Source organism: Cervus elaphus, chromosome 18, assembly GCF_910594005.1.
Source record: "Cervus elaphus chromosome 18, mCerEla1.1, whole genome shotgun sequence".
NCBI classification, from domain to species: Eukaryota; Metazoa; Chordata; class Mammalia; order Artiodactyla; family Cervidae; genus Cervus; species Cervus elaphus.
In genome coordinates this window covers 55182591-55202437 of record NC_057832.1, presented here as the reverse complement: position 1 = coordinate 55202437, position 19847 = coordinate 55182591, and the positions used below count along the sequence as shown (strand labels likewise).

The 19847-nt window shown below is 47.2% G+C and overlaps 1 protein-coding gene across 7 annotated transcripts in view; it reads left to right on the top strand.

Annotated features, from left to right (window-relative positions):
- Positions 1-15728, top strand: part of ATXN7L1 (ataxin 7 like 1) — a 252909-nt gene extending 237181 nt beyond the window's left edge. For 4 of the 7 annotated variants that reach the window (XM_043873156.1, XM_043873163.1, XM_043873161.1 and 1 more), the window contains 5 exons: positions 2778-2899; positions 4361-4666; positions 7097-8036; positions 11125-11199; positions 12823-15728. In XM_043873156.1, the coding sequence (XP_043729091.1) occupies positions 2778-2899; positions 4361-4666; positions 7097-8036; positions 11125-11199; positions 12823-12864 (1485 nt within the window). In that variant the 3' untranslated portion in view covers positions 12865-15728. The remainder of the gene's footprint in view (positions 1-2777; positions 2900-4360; positions 4667-7096; positions 8037-11124; positions 11200-12822) is intronic. The other 3 variants (XM_043873157.1, XM_043873159.1, XM_043873158.1) reach the window with 3 other exon arrangements.
- Positions 15729-19847: the final 4119 nt, after the last annotated feature.

The following is a 19847-nucleotide window of genomic DNA, read 5'->3' as shown; positions in this document are numbered from 1 at the left end:
TGAAATCAACCCTGCATCAGGAGAGGGACTCCCTGCCCAATTCTACCAGTGTGCTTCACCAACAGCTTGAGACTTAGCCTCTCGGCTAGTACAGAAACAGGGACGATTAGGAATGCCTCTGACTGTCAGTAATAGAAAACTCAAGTCATACCGTATGTGCGCATCAGCCATTTACTTGTCTCATATAGCACGAATTCTAGAGGTGAGTGGTTCCAGGCTTGTTTCTGCATCTCTTCAGAGTCATATTGCGGAGGGAGAATTCCCCAACCCTTTTTGCCTTTCATGCACAGTCTGGATATGTCGTCTCCGGCTCCAACTCCAACGTCACATCCTCACCAAGTCACATTCTACAAAGTGGGGAAAGGGACCGACAGGAAGGGAGTCTTCCTCTAAGATGCTCTTATGTCATTTCTTAGGGAAGAAGATGTTCCTATGAGCCCTCCCAGCAGACCTTCTCTTCCATCCACCAGAAGTAGGTCACATGCCCACCCCTATACCAATCAGTGGCAGAGGACAGGCTTGTAGGAAACACAGGATGGGGCTTCCTAGGTGGCTCAGTGGTAAAGAAAATGCCTGCCAATGCAAGAAATGCGGGTTTAATCCCTGGATCAGGAAGATCCCCTGGAGAAGGAAATGTTAACCCATTGCAGTGTTTTTACCTGGAGAATCCCATGGATGGAGGAGCCTGGCGGGCTACAGTCCATGGGGTCGCAAAGAGTCGGACATGATTTAGCAACTAAAACAGCACACAGGATGAGCCCAGCCATGATTCATCCCAAGGTTCTGGGAAGAAACCCACCTTTCCTGCTCACTGCTCCATGACAGATATCAGGACAAAAGCATGGTTCTCTTAGCCAGGAAAAAACAGGGAGAGCTGAGGGGTGAGATGGTAGTTGATGAGCTTGGCAACTAGTAGGGTCTGCCACAGTGGCCCATGCTGCAAGGAGCTACAGCCCTGCCTGGGGCACCATATGCAATTAAGAACAGGAGCCTCTGGGGCGCTGAGCCTTGCATCTCTATTGAACTAGAGACGTAGGTAGCGCAGACAGTTAAGAGGCCTCCAGCTTCCAAGTCTGAAAGTGAGACAGGGCTCTCTACCAGAAGGCCAGACTCTGGAGCACATCAAGATCTCTGTCCAAATGACACGCTGCCAAGCTATAGTGGATTAGCTCAACGTGGAGCCTGGCAGATTTGTGTGCCCTTCATGTTTTGCTGATTTAAATGGAAAGGCCATGGATTTGTTTCTTTGCTTTGTCCTTTCTTTCATGGCCAACTGATACATTAAATCAATTTTTGTAATGAACCCTCATTTGGGGTGTCTTTAGCAAGGAGACGAAAGGAGAAAAAATGTCTGGACCTGGACCAGTGCCTATATGCTGTTGGGGACCAGCTTCCATGTGGGAGAACTCCCTTTGTATGTTTTCTGGCTTGGTCAGTAAGCACTTAATGTGCGGAAAAGAGTTTTTCATCAGGAGTACCAGATTTGATGGGTGGCAAGATTTTAGTGCAACCCCCGCCCACCGACCCCCAAACATAAGCAGAAACAAAACAAAGGGAAGGTCTTGCATTTCCTCCTGAGAACTGTTCCAAAGACTGGTTCCAGGAAGCGTTTGTGGAATGAGTGCCAGCCCAGCACTGTGTCTGGGACGGAGTCCAGGGAGCTGCTGGGAGAGGCCTGGGGGAGGGAGAGGAGCTGCATTTGAGTTATAGAGTCACTTGCAAACTTGCCTGAGCTCTGACCAGCCAAATGTCACCTTCTTGCATTTCTGTCTGCTGGCCTTCTGGGTGTCCTAACATCATCATCAAATGACATTTATTAACCATCTAACTGCTCATGTTTCAGCCCTATGTTTAAAGTGTGAGTTCACTCTGAATACTTTGTAGGACCGTATCTCTATAGTCCATCCTTTAGACTAAATCCCTACTAGCCTCATATTGAGGAGGAAGGAGAAGAGAATGGGGGTCTCTGGCCTTTAGACACTTGTAGTCATCAAGACCACCACAGAAGCATTCTGTGTCACATAGAACAGCCACATAGCTGTTCCCAGGTGGAAGGTGCTGAAGTGTGTATAGGGGTTTGTGGGAGTTCCGAGTGGCAAGGTAAGTCAGACAAAGGCAACTGGAAAGGTGAGTCTTCATTCAGGCCCTGAGGGAGAGGAGAACTGGACACAGCCCGGAGAAGAGGGGAGAAGCGGCAGGACAGTGAGCTCAGCGGCGGTGGCCATGTCCCAGGCAGCCTGGCCGTGCTGATGGGAGGGGAGATGAGGCTGACACCAGGAGAGGAAGGGGTTCAGCCCCAGCTGGAAGGGAAGTGGCTCTGTTGACAACAGATAGGAGTATGATCTGTCAACAGGAGAACCTTAGAACCAGCTGTTGCCATTACTGTGACGGGAAGCAGGGAAGCCTGGCTTCCTTGAGGAGATGGCTGATGTGACCGGCCCGTGGTGCTGAAAAACCGTCCTGGCTACTGTTGCTGTTGGTTTGTTTATTTTTTCAACTGAAAGTGCTGGCTCAGTCCCTGGGATAGAGGAGGTAACCCTCAGTGCCACAGACGATTGAATGTCACTGTTGTTGACTCACCCTGTGAGGTTCTACAGAAAATCTGGGAGCTCACACAGAAATATTTTTGGCTTCGGTACTATTTGCTTCTTTATTTTGAGGAAAACTATACCCCTGTGTGTTTTTATGTAAATGTTATTTGTCTCTGTGTGGCTTGTATTAGCTTATTAACCTGTAATCAAAGTTAAAAATGTGTTGTTTTTTTTTTCCCCTCACAGTTTTGCTCATTTGGGAGTCGCCTCATGGGACGAGGGTACTATGTGTTTGATAGAAGATGGGATCGTTTTCGATTCGCACTAAACTCCATGGTAGAAAAACACTTGAATTCACAGATGTGGAAGTAAGTGAGCAGTTTTTGTGCAATATGAGATGAGCTGCCCCACAACCCTCTGAACCCCAGTTTTCTAAATGAATGTCCCTCGTTGGCTTTTTATTGAATGAAATGATTCTGAAATCAGAATTTATGATTAATTCTTGAACGTCAGCCCCCCTTGGTGGCTTGCCTGTAGTTTTTCAGAGACAACTACGATGTGTGGTATGTTTTATCTTCTTTGGAGATAACTTTTATGTTGGTAATCTTCTAACTAAATGGAAAGGTATAAGACCTTGTTTATTTAAGTGTTAAAGGGCCTTTTTGCCATGACTAAGACTATCTAAGGATATAAGAATATGCTTCTGTTTGTAATGTTAATGCTAGAAATTGATACTAAAACTTTCATAATGGTTATTGACCAATTTGCAATTGTTTAATGTCCTATGAAAAACTATGCAGCGTGGCCAAACAGGGCAGATCCAGGACCATGTTGCCAAGTTGGTTAAGCTTGTCTTTGGCCCTTCCCACATCCCTAGGACTCTCTCCTCACCTCTCTACATACTTCTCTCTACCCTAAACCGAACTTACGTCCCATTTCTCTATGGTCCTTTTATTCTCCAACACCTCTCGATGTATTTACATTTTAATAGATTCATAAAAAGGGAAAAAGCCTTCTTGACTTAGGGAAATGCAATGCTGTTGTACAGAGTGACATGCTAGGTCCTCTCAAAGCATATCATCTAAGGAACTGCCATTCTGGACACTTGGTAATGCCAGGCTGACCCCCTGGCGATCTTCAGCCACCCCCAACCCCTGCAAAGGTGACCTTTTAAGATCTCATAATCTGTAGAATCATGGATCCCTCAGCTCTAGGCCCAGATGGTCCAGGAAAGCCAACATCGAACCGCCCAGCCTGCCCAGCGAAGCCCAGGAAAGGCTGGGAAGGCATTCCCGAGAAACAGTACTAGGTACTAGGGTAGGATGGGAAGAGCATTCGAAACCTGCCCACTCCCAGGTCGCCTTCTCTCTCCCAGACAGTGATGGCCCCTCAGCCCCTATTCACCACGACGCCCTGAGAGCTTCCAGAACTTCTAGAAGTAAGCCCCACCGCGTGTGCTGTGAGCTCTCCACGCAGACTTAGGATGACACGCTGACACTTCTTGTGACGTAGGAAAGGGCCACAAGAGAAGCTTATGGTTTCTTCTCACTTCAGTGACTGCCCAGTGTGTCTCAAGGGCACCTGTTTTCTACCTGTGTCCTTTCTGAGCTGCACCCGATGGGCTGCATGCGGGGTTCCCGTACCCCTGGTGTCAGGCGACTGAAGCCTGTGCGCGGGTCCCCCAGCATGGCAGCTGGCCCTGGTGGCCCGCAGCTCTGCTCTCCTGTGTTGTGGAAGTGTTAGTCCCGGACACGTGGAAGGAATGTGTTGATCTGTATTTCGCTGCCTGGTGTCCTGTCAGCTCAAGTCCATATTCCTTTCCTCCTCAGGCACAGAAACCCGAGCCACAGGGCATCAGGTCCCTCCCCCCTTTTCAGGACTTGCCTAACAAATCTGCTGTCACTGAGCAACATTGGGGCTGCCTGGGTGTCAACTCTGGAGAGCGTAGCACCCCGCTGCCCTCTCAACCTCGCTGCCCAAACCCCAGGCCCCGACGGGCCCGAACCTGGAGGGATGGCAGCCGATGGGGGCGTGGAAGACATTAGGAAGAAAAGGAACGGCCAAGACTCTTTTTTCTTTAACAAGCATTTAACTCTGCATCAGGAGACGCCAACACAGTATTCTCTTTCAGCCAGGTCAGCATCTGGATCTCCGTGCCAGCCGGCAGGGGAGGATGGGCACTGTAATTTATTCGCATCTGGGGGCTTTTGTATGGGACTTCCCTAGGCCAGCGTGCAAAGCTGCAACAGGGACACGGCCCGCCAAGCTGAAATCCACTGCCATTTGGCACCTGAAAAGCACATGAACTGTCTAGCATGGGGGAAGGGGTTCCCGGGGACAGTGAGCTGCCACATGCCCCTCGCCCTGTTTCGCCCCCTGCCCCTTCGCCCCTCCTGCCTCTGCTGTCCACTTAAGATGAGTGGGGGGAGGAAGGGAAGAGGTAGAAGGTATGCAGAAAAATAGCGCCCATCCCAGTGCTGAGTGTCAGCCAGGGCAGGCTGAGGACTTCAGCTCTGGTCAGCACAGGCTGAAACCTGAGTGTAGACTCTGTAATGGGGAAATGCCGGATCAGGACGCTCAGATGGATCCCACTTATGGTCATCGATTGGGGCCCTCTCTAAATGAGCCATCTGGTATTTGTAAATAACTTTTTATTACAAGTAACTGCCAGAACTCTGCCCATATGGACTCCTACCCATATTTTAGCTGGTACAAAACTTGAGTGAAGGAAAGATTGAGTGGGATGCCTGGAGAACCACAGGAGGCAGCAGCCAGCAGAGACAATGTGGTGTGCGGACATTGCACCCTCTGAGAAATGGGCCCTGGTGCTGTTAGAGAGGGGTGGTGCAGTGCCAGACAGTTCTAAGGGTGTGTTTAGGCCTTTCTCATCTGATTTATGGGAGTCCTTGGCTGGCATGCTTTGTTGTATTGCTGCTGAGAATTCATCCGCTCACCCATCCACCACCCACCCATCCATCCATTCATTCAGTCATTCATTCATTGCAACAAGAACTATTAATGGAGCTCTTGTTTAGTGTTGATAGCATCTTTTACCCTCTTTAGGCTTGAGAGAAAATAGATTTTTCAAACACCATTATGGCCACGCTTTGGCAACATTTTTCTCCTGTATTTGATCTCAGTCTGATGATTTCAAGGACACTGCACTTGTGTATTCGAGGATCCCCCTGGATCCCACCCTAGAGATGGAAGCCGTGGGCCTCACCAAATTGCAGGCAGAAAACGGAATCCTCGGGAGAGAGCAGGGCTAGGAGAGGCATGTCCTCCTCAGCGGGGCCTCTTTCCAGAGTTCCCTGCTGAAGGGAGGCACCGTCTCACACCTGCCCCCCTTAAGTGCTGCTTTCCAAGAGGCAGAGCTAGTTCCTAACTTCTGGGGATCCCCAGCTACATGGAAAATGACTTCCAGTAGAAACAGGGAGGAGTGAGCAAGGTGAGAAGCAGGAAAGAACCTGTTTGAAAATATGCCCCTGGCTCCTGAGATCAGTATCCTCTCTCCTGAGGTCTGTATCCTTTCCTGAAAAGTCAGGGACATGGTGATCCCGAGCCGCCATGCTCCTCCTAGTCTCCAGAGTAGTAGCAATATGAACCAAGGCCACGGCTTGGAAGCAGAAGCTGTTTCCATCATGAGTCAAAAGATGGAGTTTGCGGGGAGACTTCCAGGGTGACCCTCTACCTGCTGCTGGCCCGGGCTCCACAGAGTGTAGGAGGCAGAGAGTTTTTTCCCCAGGTACCCCCACTCCAGCTTTCAGGAAGGACCCCCCCATTCATGTGTTCTCCTGCATCTACCTTCAGAACAAACTAGAAATTCCCGATCCCCTTCTCTGGATCTATGAGGATTCTTCTACCTTCCCCACTTCTTTACCCGAGGACAGGAAGACCTGCTGAAGAACAGCCATACCCCAGTGATAGCTCCTGAGTGAGTGGGGAGGCGGAGCAAGGTGAAGAGGAACAAATGTAGCAGTACCTCTCTACAGGGTAACCAGAGACTTTAGACAGCGCACGCAGGGGCAGACTGGCCTGTGAGGAGAGGGGTGACTCCAGTCAAGAGCAGGGTGTGGAGGCAGGGGGCGCAGAGGCTGCAGGGGCATGGGGGATGTGCTGGCCCCCATGTGCAGGTGGCACAGCCCCGTCCTCACCCTTCTTCAAGCCAGGACCTAAGTGTGAAATGACCACCTCTCATTAAAAATCACCTTCATCACTGCCAGGGGCAAGAAAGCAGGGGGATACTGTTGGGGCAATTTCTATTCTAATTAACATTCGCCTTTTATTTGGGAACCCAAATCAGCCATTATCCAATAGCCAAGCATGGAGAAAAGGATCTGAAAACCTGAAAGTGATTAAAACTAGTTTGCCGGATGTTGCAATGGGGGGAAACCATAGGGAAGGGCCATAAATCAGATTTCGCCATCCTTCAAGGCTTCATTTTCCATAGTCTGGTTTCCACCAGGGTTTTCTCTGTAGCCCTGATGCTCACACTTAATCGAGCTTCTGGAGCAATGCAAAGCCTATTTCTCACTGTTTCTCTTTCACTCTTCTCTCACGTTTAGGAAGATCCCTCCTGCGGCAGATAGCCCCATGCCCTCGCCAGCAGCCCACCTCACCACCCCTGTTCCAGCATCCGTTTTACAGCCTTTCAGCAACCCCAGTGCTGTGTATCTTCCTTCAGCTCCCATCAGCTCGAGACTCACCTCTTCTTACATAATGACATCAGCCATGCTCTCAAATGCAGCTTTTGTGACATCGCCGGACCCGAGCGCCCTCATGTCACACACCACAGCTTTCCCTCATGTGGCCGCAACCCTCAGCATCATGGACTCAACCTTCAAGGCCCCACCCGCCGTGTCCCCGATACCAGCCGTCATCGCTTCCCCATCCCACAAGCCATCCAAAACCAAAACCAGCAAATCCTCAAAAGTCAAAGACCTGTCCGCCCGTAGCGACGAGTCTCCAAGTAACAAAAAGAGGAAGCCGCAGTCTTCGACTTCCTCCTCTTCCTCCTCATTACCCTTGCAGACATCCCTCGCCTCCCCATTGTCAGGGCCCCACAAAAAGAACTGTGTTTTGAATGCCAGTTCCGCTTTGAACTCCTATCAGGCGGCCCCTCCCTATAACAGTCTGTCTGTGCACAACTCAAACAATGGGGTGAGCCCACTCAGTGCCAAACTGGAGCCCTCAGGACGGACCTCGCTGCCTGGTGGCCCCACGGACCTAGTGAGACACGTGGGCTCTGGGGGCGGCAGCAGTGACTCCTGTCCCCTCTCTGTGCCCTCCCTTGCAGGGGACCTCTCTCTGGCCTCACACAATGCTGTGTCTTCTCTGCCCCTCTCTTTTGACAAATCAGAAGGAAAAAAGCGTAAGAACTCAAGTTCTAGTAGCAAAGCCTGTAAAATCACTAAAATGCCTGGAATGAATAGCGTTCACAGAAAGAACCCGCCCAGCCTTCTTGCTCCGGTGCCCGATCCTGTTAACAGCACCTCCTCTCGGCAGGTAAGGGACCCGTCCTTCCAGGAGCCTCCTGGCACTGCCCAAGGAGGGGGGTTGGGGAAGCAGCAGTGCCCCCCGACTTAGCCACGTGGTCCAAACAGGTGGCCCAGATAGGTAACACAAGCATGAGTCCCCTCCTTGATCTCCCTCTAGGTGATTCCACCCCTTGTTCTGAGAGAAGTTTATGTGACAAACACTTTCTACAGTACCCACTATGTGCTAGGTGCTATTCTGAGTCCTATATGAGTATCACCTCATTTAATCCTCACAACAGCCCAGCACAGTTGATGCTGTTGTAATCACCACTTTACAGATGAGCAGACTAAGGCATAGAGAGATTCTGAGCTCCCCACCTCACTCTATTGTCAGTCTGGATGATTTCACTGAAGAGTTCTGTTGCCAAGCAGTTTGATCTAGTGGCATCCCCTTAGGAAGAACCTGGGGCCTAGCAGGTTACATGATGACCTGGGTCCCACCTTAGGGGGCTGCTATGCTTCTCACTTGACCAGGCTCCCTACTCCTAAGATAACTCTTTATTTCCTGAAGTAACACTGCAGCCCACACCACCTGGCACAGAAGTGTTCAAGGCCACTATACACAGATGAGGGTGTCGTGAGGGAAGCTGGGGGGATGGGATGTGGTCCATGAAGAACACATGTTTTTTCCCTGGAGCCCTGTTCTCATCTTCAAGTCTCCCCCTTCTTCTCCGGCCGGGATTGCTGTTTAGAAAAGCCTCCCGTCTAACTCTGGCGTCATTTGTGTGTAGAGGAAGGAGCAAGAGGTAGGGAGGGGCTGCCTGGGGTCTCTGCGAGCTGAGTCCAGTGGGAGGGACCTCGCAGGACAGTGTGCATGGACTGTAGCAGCAGCCCCAGGCTGACAGAATTCAGTGGGCCCCAGCCCTGTCTGGGAGTGAGGGCTTTGGCGGCATGAGAGGCAGTTGTTTAAAAGATGTTTTCATGGTTTTCATCATCTTTGTGTGAGACTTGTTAAAACCTCATGCAGAGAAACTCTTGAGGGGGATTCACAAAACACAAGCAAACATGCGAGAAAAGCAATTTTGGATCTCAAGGGCCAGACAAGCTGCAACCCGAGGCCAAGTCTGCAAGGGGTACAGAGGTCCTCTCATCAGGGCCCAGACAGTTGCACACATCTGCAGTTGCAGGGGTGCTGGGGAGAGGGACCAGCACCCACCGGGCACCCCCACCCTGAATCTAATAACTGCTCGTTCTTGCCACCTCCAGGTCTCAGGATGGAGGGCAGATCCAGGGCTTCTTAAACTTGAATGTGCACATGAATCACCAGGGGATTCTCAATAAAGTGCACATTCTGAGTCAGCAGGTTTGGAGTGAAGCCTGAGAGTCTGCATTTCTAACAGACACCAGGCATAGTCACTGCACTGGTGTGCTGGCCACAGACTGAGCAGCAAGGCTATAGTGCCACCTGTTTTCAGTGAAGTTCTAGCAGCTAACTGTTACTTATGGCCTGGACTCTGGTCCAAGCCCTTCATATATTCTTTAATCTTCACCTGTTATTACCCCCATTTTACAGATGAGTAAACCAAGGCACAGGAAGGTTAAATAATGTGCCCAAAGTCACACAGCAAGTAAATTAGGGCTGGGATTTACACCCAGGCAGTTTGCCTCTGGAGTCTGGACTTTTCATCTCTGTCTCTATTGATGGAGTACCTCTGTATGGGTGGAGTGCCTCTGTCTCAAGTAAATGTGGCACTGTTGATTCTTTCATGTGCAGGACCATATGAAATGTTTGGTAAGCATGCTGAATTAGTCAAAACCAGTGGTGAAAGGAGCAGACAAGCCTCCATCAGATAGAGTGCTCATCAGGAGGGAAATCAAAAGAGTGGATGAATGTAACGGCTGCCTTGGAGCCAGTCAGTGTTGGTTCTCTATTGCAGCTGATATCTGGGTGCTTGTCACCAGGCCATTAAGAAAAGGCTTTGTCCAGGGTCACCACCGGTGATTTCCAGGTGTTGGGGAAAGCCCTTCGGGAAGCCCTTGGGGAAATCTCAGGCCTTTGGGGAAATCTAAGCCCTTGGGGAAATCTTAGGCCTTTGGAATCTCTTAGGAGATTGGGCGAGACGTGGCATGAGGGTGAGAAATTCAAGGTAAAATATGATTTGGGGACCAATAGGGGATCTATTTAATTGTATCTGGTAGTTGTAAGGCCCCAGAATTTGCTGTGGAGATACTAAATTGAACAAAAAACAAGACTGTGAAGGTAAGGCTGCTGCTGCTGCTGCTGCTAAGTCGCTTCAGTCGTGTCCGACTCTGCGACCCCATAGACGGCAGCCCACCAGGCTCCCCTGTCCCTAGGATTCTCCAGGCAAGAACACTGGAGTGGGTTGCCATTTCCTTCTCCAATGCATGAAAGTGAAAAGTGAAAGTGAAGTCGCTCAGTCCTTTCCGACTCTTAGTGACCCCATGGACTGCAGCCTACTAGGCTCCTCCGTTCATGGGATTTTCCAGGCAAGAGTACTGGAGTAGGGTGGCGTTGCCTTCTCCCGAAGGTAAGGCCCGTGTCTATGAAAAGGCGAGGGGCGCGGAACTCCTCCCCTGAGGACACTGCCCACTGTGAGCATGAAGGCCAAGCCCACACACCCCGGGGGCAAGTTAGGAAGGCCTGGGCTTAAGCTCCCACTGGAAGGCAAAGCTGATGCCTCTTGCCATATTTCTTAACAACGACGTGGAGTGTGCTGGGAAAACTTAGAAAAAACGCAAGCATTCATTCTCAGCCAGTCCAAGGGAGTCTGGGCCTGAAACAAAATGGGTCAGGAACTGCAGTCACAGGTGGGAAAACTGGGCCTCCTCCAGAAAACTTGCAGTCTGCGTGTCTGGGAAACGGCTTGAGAGTTCCCCTCAATTTTCCCTCTGGGATGAGAGGGGCATGGTGGAGGCCCCCTGAAACATACCCATTTTTTCTGACGTTTAAGGTGGAAACACGAGTTCCACACCACAGGAGGAGAGCCTGCGAGGTACCGTGAAGCCTCCTCCTCTCCCCTCGCGACTCGTGGTATCCGGGAGTCTGTCCCAAGCTGACGCCCGTGTCTGAGGAAGGCTTCACTGGTGTCTTTCAGGTTGGGAAAAATAGCAGCCTAGCTTTGTCACAATCCAGTCCTTCAAGCATATCCAGCCCAGGACACAGCCGACCGGTAAGTTACTGGGGGGCAGAAGTCCATAGGGTCTTCAGCAGGGTGGAAAGAATGTGGGCTTTGGGGTTCACATCTCATCTCCGGTTAAGAAAATGGATGCCCGGCGTCTAAAACTAGGCCTGCTGGTAATTGGTTGTGTGCCCTTGGGCAAGTTCCTTCATTTCTCTGTGCTTGAGTTTCCTCGTCTGTAAGATGGGCTCATTATAACCCCTATCTCATGCGGCTTTTGTGAGGATTAAATTAATTTATTGACATAAAGCCTCTACAAAATGCCTGAGCCCTAACACACACAAATGCTAGCTTTTATTGTTAGCAGTTGCATGATATTGGGCGGATTACTTCTCTGAGTCACAGGTTTTTCATACGTTAAATGGCAAAATGGACACCTACCTTCTGAGGTCGCTGTGAAAGTTAAATAAGATGCTGTTGACTAACGGGCCTTACTCTTGGCAGACATCAGTCAGCACTTTCTCGAGGCTTCTGGTGAGCTGTAGTTATCATTCAGGATGTGGTTTCATGGTGGAACTGTTCAGGGTAGATTTAAGAGTTTTTTAATAAACTTGAGGTGTGTAAACAGTGTAGACGTGATTTTCTCCAGTGGAGTGTGTGCACGTCCTGGGGAGGCCAGGGAGGGTACATGATGGGAAAAAATATGTGCATGGCTGTTAACATTGTCTCAGGAGTGCCATATGTGTCATAGATAAAGAGTTACAGTGTTCTTCTGCACTTTGGCCTTTGGCGTTTTCCTACAAACCTTGGGTGGAGTGTGGGTGAAGGTTAATAGGGAACAGTTTTGTATCCTCAGATCAGGGAGTGCATCTCCAGCATTTTGAGTCACTTGTGGTGGGGTTTGCACTGAGCACCTGCAGCCCACCCTCTGTGCTAGGGTGAAGGCGGGGCTCCAGGAATCTGCCTGTTGACAGCAGGCCTCTGAACAGGTTGCAAGGTGTGCCTGGAGACTCCACTTTGACCCTTCACAGGTACCTGTGCAATCAACAGCTCTAGGCACACTAGCTGGGAACCCACAGTGGGGTTTAACAGACAGCCTAACTGTAACAATAACACCAACACCTCTCTTTTGTTGAGCTCTTCCTCTGTAGGTGGTGTGCTCTGCCCCTCACATACATTACATACGTTTCAATCTTTTAACAAACTGGTCATGTTGGGGACAAAATGTCATTTTGCAAATGAAGGTGAAGGAACTTGAACCAAACCTGTATATTCAAAGCCTTTATGCTTAACCCAGCACTATACTTCTTCCTTGGGTAATTCTCCATGCTCTCTGTGGGTTAGTTAGGAAAAGATGGACAGAAAAACAAAACCAAAAAGGAGACAGATCAGCTGTCCCAGTCCTCCCTCCTGGAGGGAGCCCTGTTAATCTATGGGATTTGTCCATGTGCTTTCCTCCACAGCTGGGACCTTTGTGGCTACCTTCCATTTACCGAGTCCTTTACTTCAGTCACCTCATTTGTTCTTCACAACTGGGTTTTGCTGAATGCAAGGAGTGGCATGGTGTCCTTTTTATTATAGATGAGGAAATGAGGCTATCTTTTTGAACTCTTGTAGGTAACCCCAAATGTATGTTTTTGAAACAAGCTTTTTCTTTTTTCTTTTCTTTCCTAGAAGAACACAAACAGAACGGGCAGGATAAGGACTCTTCCATAACAAGACTCTGAAGCCACTTCCAAACCAATGCCTGGCCACGGGACCCCACCCCAGCCAGAGGAGGGAGGGGAGTGGGCAGTGGGGGAGTCTGTTTCCTATGCCCTACCTGTGGTTCTGGCCTTTCTTCTTTTTTTAATTGACCAATTTTTAGTTTTGAGGAAAAAAGAAAAAGGCAAAAGAACGTGAATTTGAGATTTACAGAAAACAAGTACCAGTGTTTTGTTTCCGTTCTTTGATTTGCCATGTGTATACCTTCTTCCAAGTTTGGAGTCACTCATCTAGCTTCTGATGCTGCTGCTGCATCATTTTGCTCCAGCCACAAGAGCAGACATTGCAGAATGTCTGTTCCTGGTTGGCCTCGTCTGAAACTCTTGAACTCGAGCACATTCAGTGCTCCTCTCCTTGGGCTCTTCCATCTTTCCCTCCCGTCCCCGCCTACCTGCCACTCTCTGGGTCCCCCCTGGCCATCAGAGGAACAGGCTCTCAGACCTCCCCTCTGGACCGTGTGTTGATGGGGGAGGGGCTTTGCTGGGGAGCTGCCTGTGTTTAGGGAGCAGAGAGCTGGAGGGTGGGCCACGTGTCCCCATCAGGTTTCTAGGGCAGCAGAATGGCAGGAACCAGATGCAGAATTGAGAACAGCAGCGTTTAATGATGGCGCTCACTCAGTACCGCTATGCAGCTATGCAGCTCACAGACGTACTGGGTTAGGGACGGGGCAGGAACGGACCTACAAGGTTGCAGGAAGAATGGTGTGGGGGTAGGAAAAGACATCCTCAAAAGATGGTGGGAATTGGGTGACTGTGATCATCTGAGCTTGTTAGGCCTCCATGCTACACAGTTCCTCCCAGAGCACCGTGTACAAGGGCACAAGGCCGAGGAAGTCACCGGGGGGAAGAATTCCAGGGAAAGGGGCACAAGACCTCAGGAAGCCACTCAGGAGGAGGAATGGTACCCAGGGCTGTGGACGTTCTCAAGCTGCCCTCTGGGGCTTGACAAGAGGAGAAAAGCCGGGCCAGAAGCAAGGGCTTGAGGGAAAGCTGCTGTGGAGGGTTAATTGCCAAACCCCTGTTAATAATAAATACTAGCATTGCCCACCCACCACCGTGCCCTTGGCCAGAGGCCCCCATTCCAGCACAGCCACCCAGGAAAGAATGGTAAGGCCACCACTCATGGAGAAGAGCCAGAAGGGAGAAGCCGGAGGCCTGCAGCTACAAAACTGTTCACACTGGAGTTCTGAAAGAAACAATACCATAAGCTCTAATTGGGAATTGTAATCAGGAAGGAGTTCCCCATATAAAATAGGTGTTCTGTGCTATGAATCATGTAACTTTGTGTACAGTATAATGGAAGAGATACTAGGAGTTTTTGCTTCATCCATAAGTCAGATATGAATGCGAGTTTTGCCGCTGGATGTAAACCCTCATCCCTAACCTAAAGTTTTCCTTTTCTTTCCCATTCCCTCCAAACCCAAAGATCAGACTACTGTTAAATTTCACCATATGATTGGATTTTGCAAAGACGGGAGGCAAACGGAGTGATTTGCATCAATGGAATTGCACTGACAGTGTTTCTTAATAGGATTACTAAAGTTTTTAATATAAAATGATTTTTTTAAAAATCAGGAGTTGATATTAGGTACTAGGACATTAGTTCAGATGAATTCATTTTTATTTCTACAGTGTTAAAAGTGCACTTATATGCTGGTTTATTTCCATCTTGGGAAAAAGAGACTGCAAATTGAAGGGAAGATTGTTACTTTTTCTTTTTTAAAAAAAAAAGGTTAAGGCAGATTTTAAGACTTATAAATGTTTAAGAAATTATAAACAAGGTTAGACCCTTTGAAAAAAGTTTAGAAGATATTCTTAAAGTAAATTTTTATAGTGTTAATTTTGTAATAATTTATGTTTTACTATATTACAGAGCTAACTGACCAGAATAGTTTCAGAAACAATATGAAACTTAGGAAAGTTGAAGCAATGTTTATATTTTTAAAATGTTCTTTGAATTATGTTTTTATTGTACATTTCTTCAGACTGAAAAGTATGTACATATCTTTGTTATTTTTGCACAATTTTCGTCTTGTTCAGTTTTAGAAGTCTGTTTTTTTTTAATAATTTATTTTGAGTTGTAATACTTGCAGGAGTGAAAACAACAACAAAAAAAATCTCAGCAACAAAATAACCCTCTGATTTACAAACTCTTACACTCAAAGAGGGAAAACAAAGGTTGAGAGATTAAGTGGCTGCTTCTGAGAAATAATGTCTCGACAGGGACTAAAGGAGCGATTCAATGGATTTTAAACATTTTAGCTCTCTACATCTTGAATTGCAAGCTGGAATAAAGAGGCTCCCCACTGAATGCTGCTTACTTGGTGAAAGACTGGCTCTGACCAAGGTGAGGACATTTCTGGAAACTGAGCAAAAAGGGAAAACCCACGGTGTTTCTTCCTTCACAGTCAGCTACAGGTTTACTTTATAATGATGTATTCAAAACTCACAGCTTGAAAAATGGAATGCAAATAAAAGGTTTTCTTTCAGTTTGTTTGGATGGAGTTCAACTGGACCAGCCTATAAAGCATTTTTGGGGGAATATCCTTTGGGTACTTCTGTTGTGCACACCCCACTCAGCCCTCTCTCCTAGCCCCTTGACTGCACACACCCCCATCTGCCTGAAGATCTTGTGACTTGTCGCCAGCCGTAGAGGCTCGAAAGCTCTGGTTGTTAAAGCGTAACGCAATGCATAGACCTGTCAGCCATAAAAAAAAAAAAAAGCGACCTGGATAACTTGTATGCCTTCTTTTGTATCAATGTACCAATTGTAAATAATGCTGATCAACCTTTGTAGAGAATAGTTTATACAGCATATTCTATTATTGCTGATTCTCAGTGAACTCTTGTTTTAAAAAAGGAAAAAAAGAAATTTTCTATTTACACCTTCTATTTTGTTATGCTGTCAGCCCATGGCACTTTAACAAAACTCTGTGGGTTTTATGTAGCTGGTCAGTCATGGGGTATATTCAATAACTGTTGTTGCACAGAGGAGAATTTGCACCTGCTCATTTGTCCTTTCCTACTACCAATTTTAGAACCTTTTCCAGAAATTTTGAAGAAAGCATGTCCAAACATTCTAAACAAATGCCACACTTGTGGAGTGGGTTTCTTTTCTACGATCCATATTTTGTAACACTAAGTATTTTCCTTCTTTGTCCCGCACCTTTATGTATTAGCACTATCAGATAGAATTCATTCCATGCCTGTGATATTGTAAGCAGAATAAATGTCTAAAGTAGGTGTAAATAGTAAATTCTATGGCTTACAGTTTAAAAAGGAAAGAACAAACATGTATCTATTGATACTGCCGTGGTTCAGCACCAGGCCTGGAGACATTCTCCAGTGAGCGATTGTATTTCTTTTTTTTTTTTTGCTTTTTTTTTTTTTTTTTTGTAACATGGCTTTGTAAATAAAATAATTTATATGTTTGTAAATCAACGTCTTTGGGTTTTCATAAAATGTAGATTTAGGGTATTGTTTTTTATTCTTCTGGGTGTATGTGTCCTCAGCAGACGAGCCTTCCTGCTAGAACCCACATTTAAGGTGTAGAAGAGAGAGTTCATTCAGCAGATATTTATGGAGCATCCCATCTGTGGCTGCCTCTGAGCTAGGCACTCTGCTCAGTGATGAGAAACAGATACAGTCCCAGATGCTTTCTGAAGGCACCCAGGTAGGGGAGATGGTACATAAATACATGATGGAATGCGTAATTACAGATTGTGGCAAATGGTAGAAAGATTTGAGTTCTATGATAGAGAATAACAGGAGAAACCAATGTAAAATGGACTGAAGGGGTGGTTTGCAATCAGGGAGTTCCCTCTGAGAAAGTGAGCTGAAGACGGTGTCAGGGAGATAATCCCAGGCAGAGCTGGGCCACAGTGGGAAACGTATGGTAGATTCTTGGAGCCTAAAGAAGACAGAACAGGGACAGAACACTGTGGACAGAACCGGGAAAGGGATGGGCAGGGCAGGAAAGGATGGACGGAAGGTGTGGCAGGGTCACAAAAGGCCTCATAGTTTGGATTTATGTGCTTAGTTCAGTGGGAATCCTTTGAAGGGTTTTACGTAAGGGCATGATGTGATCTGATCGTTGAAGGATCTCTAACTGCTGTGTAGAAAATCCATCAGAAGTTGTTGCAAGAGACCCAGTTAGACATTGTGTTCGTGTGGTTCCAGAATGGTGACAGTCTATATTAAAAAAAGTGAATGGATTCAAGATCCATTTTACATGTTAAATTGATGAGACATGCTTAGGAGTTGGATGTGAGAGTAAGGAAAAGAATGACTCCCAGGTTTCTGGTAGAGCAGTTGTATTGGGTAGAGATGCCATTTCTTCAGACGTAGAAAACCAGAGGAAGAACAGGGTTTAGGGAGGGGGCAAAAGAAACATTTCATGGAAATAAAGAATAATGTTTTGCATGTTTGTGTTTGTTCATGTGTGGTATTACCATGGAACCGCTAAGCTGCTGTGTCAAGAAGGCATGAGATAACACATGACGGGAGCTCTCAGCAGGGGTGAGTTGGAGGCATCAATTGGGGAGTCTTTGTTAAATAGATGATATTTAGAGCCGCAGGTACATGTGTGATTACTTGAGAGAATGTAGGGGGAGAAGAGCAGGCATTTAGAGGTTCGGTGGGAACAGGAAAGCTCACAAAGAACCCAAAGAGGAAGCACTCACAAAGAGAAGAGAGAGAACCCAACAGGTAGTAGTTCCCTGGAAGCTAGGGCTATAGGATGCTTCATGCAAGGAAGAGTCAACTGAGTTTACTGTTGCAAAATGAAAGAGAGAGATGGTATTGAGTCTGAGGTACTGCAACATGGAGGTCATTGGTGACTATTAATCTCCTAGGTCTGTCATAACAAACTGCTACAACTTGGTGGCCTAAAAGAACATGAATTCTTTCTCTCAGAGTTCTGATGACCAGAAGTTCAAAATCAAGCAGGGTTGCACTCCCTCAAAGGCTGTGGGGGAGATTCCTTCCCAGCCTCTTCTGGTTTCTAGTGATGGCTTACAATCCTTGGCATTCCTTGGCTTGTAGACTCATCACTCCCATCTCTGCCTCCTTCACATGGCTTTCTGCTCTGATTCTCCCGGGTTTCAAGTCTCCTATGGCCTTTCTCTCTCTCTCTCTCTTTTTTTTTTTTTTCATTTATTTTTATTAGTTGGAGGCTAATTCCTTTACAATATTGTAGTGGTTTTTGCCATACATTGACATGAATCAGCCATGAATTTACATGTGTTCCCCATCCCGATCCCCCCCTCCCACCTCCCTCCCCATCCGATCCCTCTGGGTCTTCCCAGTGCACCAACCCTTGTCTCATGCATCCAACCTGGGCTGGTGATCTCTTTCACCCTTGATAGTATACTTGTTTCAATGCTATTCTCTCAGTGCAGCCCCCTCCCCCAGCCCCCGGCCTTTTTCTTATAAGGACATCTGTCCATGGACTCAAGGCTCACCCTAAATCCTGGATGATACCCTCTCAAGATACTTAACATAGTTACGTCATTTTCCAAATAATTCATACTCAACAGGCTCTAAGGGTTACAACTTGGACACACAGTGACCATAGCAAAGCAGGTGTGATGAAGTGGAAGTGTCAGGAGACTGAAGGAAATTCAGTTGTGTAGACAAGTCTTAAGAAGGTTAGAAGGCCCAAGGGAGTGTTTAGATTTTGTTTCTTTTTGTTTCTTGTGTTTTTCAAGGGAGAAGCATCCAGATTGTGATTCATACGCTGCTGAGGCTGGGACAATAGAAGGGAGAGGTTGAAGAAGCAGAAAAAAAGGGATGATTTTTTTTTTAAAGATTTTTTTGATATGGAGCATTTTCCAAAGTCATGGAATTTGTTACAATGCTGCTTCTGTTTCTAGTTTTTGTTTTTTGGCCACAAGGCATGTAGGATTCCAGCTCCCCAAAAGGGGGTCAAATCCATACTCTCTTCATTGGAAGGTGAAGTCTTAACCACTGAACCGCCCAGGAAGTCCCAATTTTTTTTAAAGGGAAGTGTTTGAAAAGGCAAGAGGAAAGTGAATTTGAACATGTGTGGAGGTATTGGCTTTTGTGGTGCATAAAGATCAGCCGAGGCATATTAAAAATGTTAAGAGCTTATCTGTGCAAAAATGGGATTCAAGTCAGGCAGCGCCAAATCAGAAGTGGTTAGGAGCTCCACCAACAGGAGTTGGGGAGAGATTTTTATGAAGGGTGGAAGGAAAGTTTTGATTGGCTCTAGCTTAAAGCCTTGTTGGTTGTTTGTGATTGATTGTCCCTAGCGTTTTGATTTTGTAACCTTGAGACATTTATAGACTTAGGTTCTGGTTTGCTTACATAGGCCCCTAGGGCATTAGAGCATCTCAGTCTAATGGCCTCTTTGTTTAATTAATTTAACAGTAGTCAGGGGGACACTTCCTCCAGGGAAAAGGGGAAGAAGTCAGCTTCTAGATTCACTGCTGGCAAGATGAGAGAATCCCCATCTGATGGCTTCCACTTTTTCAATGACCATGGGCAAGCCAGGTGTGCCTGAGATCTCAAAAGAAGCTTGAGAAGAGTAAAGAGAGAATGAAATAGTTACTAATGAAACTGGATTGCCACACAGTATTGACAGCATATTTATGATTCCTGATCAAAGCACAGCCCTAACATGGAGATGACGGTCTTGGAGAGTTGTCTGAGCACACCAAGGGCAGAGCAAGGCCCCTTGGAGTCAACACTCTCAGGCAAACCATGGCACGTTTCTTTGTTTTGCCTCAGGCTAAAGTGTGAATATTTTTACTGTTGTACACAAGAGGAAAAAAACAGAGGAAGCCCGTTGACATTGCACAAAAAGGTATAATTGAATTATCCATAGCCACAAAATGTCAGTGTAGTGCATCTAGCACCAAAGACATCATTTATCCCTTGGTTCTGAGCTTTGTCTGTGACTGGCTATCCATCACT